The sequence below is a fragment of the Gavialis gangeticus genome, unplaced genomic scaffold (assembly GCF_001723915.1).
Source record: "Gavialis gangeticus isolate Ggan-Ray unplaced genomic scaffold, GavGan_comp1, whole genome shotgun sequence".
NCBI classification, from domain to species: domain Eukaryota; kingdom Metazoa; phylum Chordata; order Crocodylia; family Gavialidae; genus Gavialis; species Gavialis gangeticus.
The window spans coordinates 135,317,619-135,320,955 of NW_017729022.1; the positions used below are offsets into that span (position 1 = coordinate 135,317,619).

At 37.4% G+C, this 3,337-nt stretch overlaps 1 protein-coding gene across 4 annotated transcripts in view; it reads left to right on the top strand.

Moving 5' to 3' along the window:
* PLCB1 (phospholipase C beta 1) overlaps positions 1-3,337 on the top strand; it is a 948,624-nt gene that overhangs the window by 784,122 nt on the left and 161,165 nt on the right. For all 4 annotated transcript variants that reach the window (XM_019516217.1, XM_019516218.1, XM_019516216.1 and 1 more), the window contains one exon: positions 2,341-2,427. In XM_019516217.1, the coding sequence (XP_019371762.1) occupies positions 2,341-2,427 (87 nt within the window). The remainder of the gene's footprint in view (positions 1-2,340; positions 2,428-3,337) is intronic.

Here is a 3,337-nt window from a genome sequence, read left to right on the forward strand (position 1 = left end):
TTTGGATCTTTGAATACCGTATTTTTATTCATAGAAACTATATGCTATTTATTGCTTGTAGCTCATGAGAAGTTTTTTAAATGGCTTGCCCTCCCAAAAATCTAAAAATGACAAAGATCTCTGAAAGTGGATAAACATGCAATTGCAGAGTATTCCAGATTATATTTAGAAAATTGCTGAAATGCACAAGAATTGTAAACAGAGTGCTGCAAGATATAAAAGGCTTTGTTTCACAGAATTTTACAAGAAGCTGCTAGCTATTCTGTAACTGTAAGAATTTTTCAGTATATTCAATCTTATGTATTCCCATATCTTTCTCTATCAAAAATGTTAAAACAAAACTTTGGGAAGCAGACACCACTGAGTTCCAACAAATCTGCAAGGAAGAGACATTTTTATGCAAAAGCCTAATTTGTTATTTTTGTTTTTGTCAAGGTCTTTGTTATTTTTGTTAACAAAGACCTTGATTCAAGAAAAGAACTAAAGAATATCCTTAACTTTAAGCATGTGTTGAATTCACATTAAAATCAACTGCATTCTTTAGTGTATGGCACAGTCAGGACCAAACTATATGAATATATTGTCTTCACATATGTAAACATAGTTCTTTGCAGGAAAAGGTCCAGCGTATGTAACAAAATACAATAAAATGTGCTTTAAATTTTATGACTATTATATTAAATACTTCTGAATTTGAATCCCTTTGGATCACCTGTGACTATCAGTTTAAGTCACGGGCTCATGTAAAGAGAGGAACTGTGCACTTGTATTACAAATATTTACAGTTTTCATTATAAACATTTTTTTTAATTGGGAGGGGAAAATCAGGTCTGCGTGTTGAGTGAAAAAGGGTTGTTGGTTGTTTGTGTTGCTCTAAGGACATAGGCAGACAAGGTTCTTTGGGTAAATGTGACATTTTTTATTAGACCAACTACATAGTTGGAAAAATTGTTCTTTGCAAACTTTTGGGCACAAACACCCTTCTTCAGGCATAGGGAAAGTCTGCTGGTGTTACGTGTTCTCCATGGTAGAATAGAAGTCAATATGCAAATGCAGGTCTATGAAAGTGCAAATGCATGGCAGCAAGGATCAGAAGGAATGGTAAAATACAAACCACCATATACAAGAAACCCATGGACCAACAACATACATATCTACACCGAACCAGCAAGCACCCTAAACACACCAGAAAAGCTCAAATATACAGGCAAGCCCTCCAATACTACCGAACTTGCACTGTGGAGAACACCCATGATTGTCACCTTGCAAATCTCAAAGGGGCTTTCACCCAACAAGAACATTCCTCTAGAGAGAGAGATCATACTTTTGAAAGAGCCACTCGGATACCACGTGAAGAATAGCTGCAGTACAAAAAGAAAGTCCTCACGAATCGCACACCATTAGTTATGACATACCATCCCTCCCTGGAACCTATACAGAACATCCTCAAACAATTGCAACCCATACTAGAAAAAGACCCAATTCTTAAAGAGACCTTTCCAGAACTACCCATCCTAGCCTTTAAACAAGCACCGAACCTCGCCACCCTCATCACCAGAAGCAAACATCCTATGGCCTAAAGCACAGTAGATGCCAACACAACTCCACCACCACTCCCACAATAACTACACCCCACAATGGAACCATCACAATTCCTGGTTCTTACACCTGCACCTCCAGAAATGTAATATATCTCATCCAGTTCACTAAATGCCCTGATCAAATATATGTGAGAGAAACCAAACCCCACTGTGTACCAGAATGAACGTGCACCGAAAACCCACAAAGACAAAAATATCCAATTACCTATGGGTGCATACTTCTCGCAAGACAAGCACTGCCTCTCCAACCTCTTCGTTCTTATCTTCAAAGAGGATTTACAAAACCCCTTTCATAGATGAGCCTGTGAACTTCGTTTCAAACATCTATTGGATCCAAAAAATCATGGACTAAATATAGACATTGGACTTATGGCCTGCCATCTGATAACGCCAGGTAACCTGTCTGCGTTTTACCAGCTACATTCTGTCACCATTTCAACATTCCCCCTCTTCCCCAACACATACCTGTCTTGCCCTTATTGTCTCCCGTTCCTCTGATCCGCACTACCATGCATTTGCATTTTCACAGACCTACATTTTGCATATTAACTTCTGTTCTACCCTGGAGAATGCATGATACCAGCAGACTTTCCCTATGCCTAAAGAAGGGTGTTTGTGCCCAAAAGGTTGCAAAGAACAATTTTTCAACTATTTAGTTGGTTTAATAAAAGATACTGCATTTACGCAAAGAACCTTGTCCCCCTTGAGTGAAAAAGTACATTTTGTTGTTTTCTTGTAGCTAGAAGATGCTCAGAGTAAGAGACAGGAGAAACTCATAGAAAAACACAAGGAGATACGCCAACAAATACTGGATGAAAAGCCTAAGGTAAAGAGTTTTGAACTGTCATATAGTGCTTTGGAAACGTTTTAATTTGGCAGCTGAACCTTTGTTATGCACTAGTTATGTTGGTACTTAGTTGTGATAAAGTCCACGCACAGTGAGGAAATATTTTTAGACCCCTTCTCCAATATTCAAGATTCTGAGAAAAGGTCATGTAGCCTGCAAGTCCTTATTCTACATAATTAAGTGGAACTTTAGTCTTATAAAATATCATTAAATGGCATTCAGTGTAAAGGGTGCTTCTCACCACCAGAGTGTGCCCTTCACTGTAATGTGCTTTAGCAGTAAAAAACCAAAACACAGATTTTCTTTGGGTTTTTTTTGTTTGTTTTTAAAAAAAGGAGATATCTTTTTAGCATGCGTAGCTTAAACTATCAAGATGCTAATAACAGTCTGTAGTACCAAATGAGAATTTAATTTTGTGGAAAACAATGATACTGTCATAATACTGTGATTCAACCTGATATACTATCTGCTGACTTTTCTACTTTGGTTTTTGTGCACTGACTCTTACTCTCTTTTGTGTCAGTTGAGAACATGTGGTATTCTGAAATCACACATGCAATATATTTTTTTAATTACAAAGATTGTGGGCCTGATCCTGTTTCTGCCAAAGCCATTGGGAGTCCTCCCTTTGATTTTGGAGAAGTAAGTTCAAGCTTCCTACAAGTTATAAGATGTGTTCTGGGAAGTCATAATTAATTATATCATCGGGCTATTATGCATGAACACAGTATCACCAGAGTTCTGGTTGTGATCTAATTCTTTGTGAGCCCTTGTTGTCCTTTGTGCTTTTATATTTCTATATTAGTTCAAATATATTGGATGCTTCACCTTTAATTTCTTGAAGATACTAATGATCTCCACTGTAGTGTGCATTCTCTTGAAACCCCAA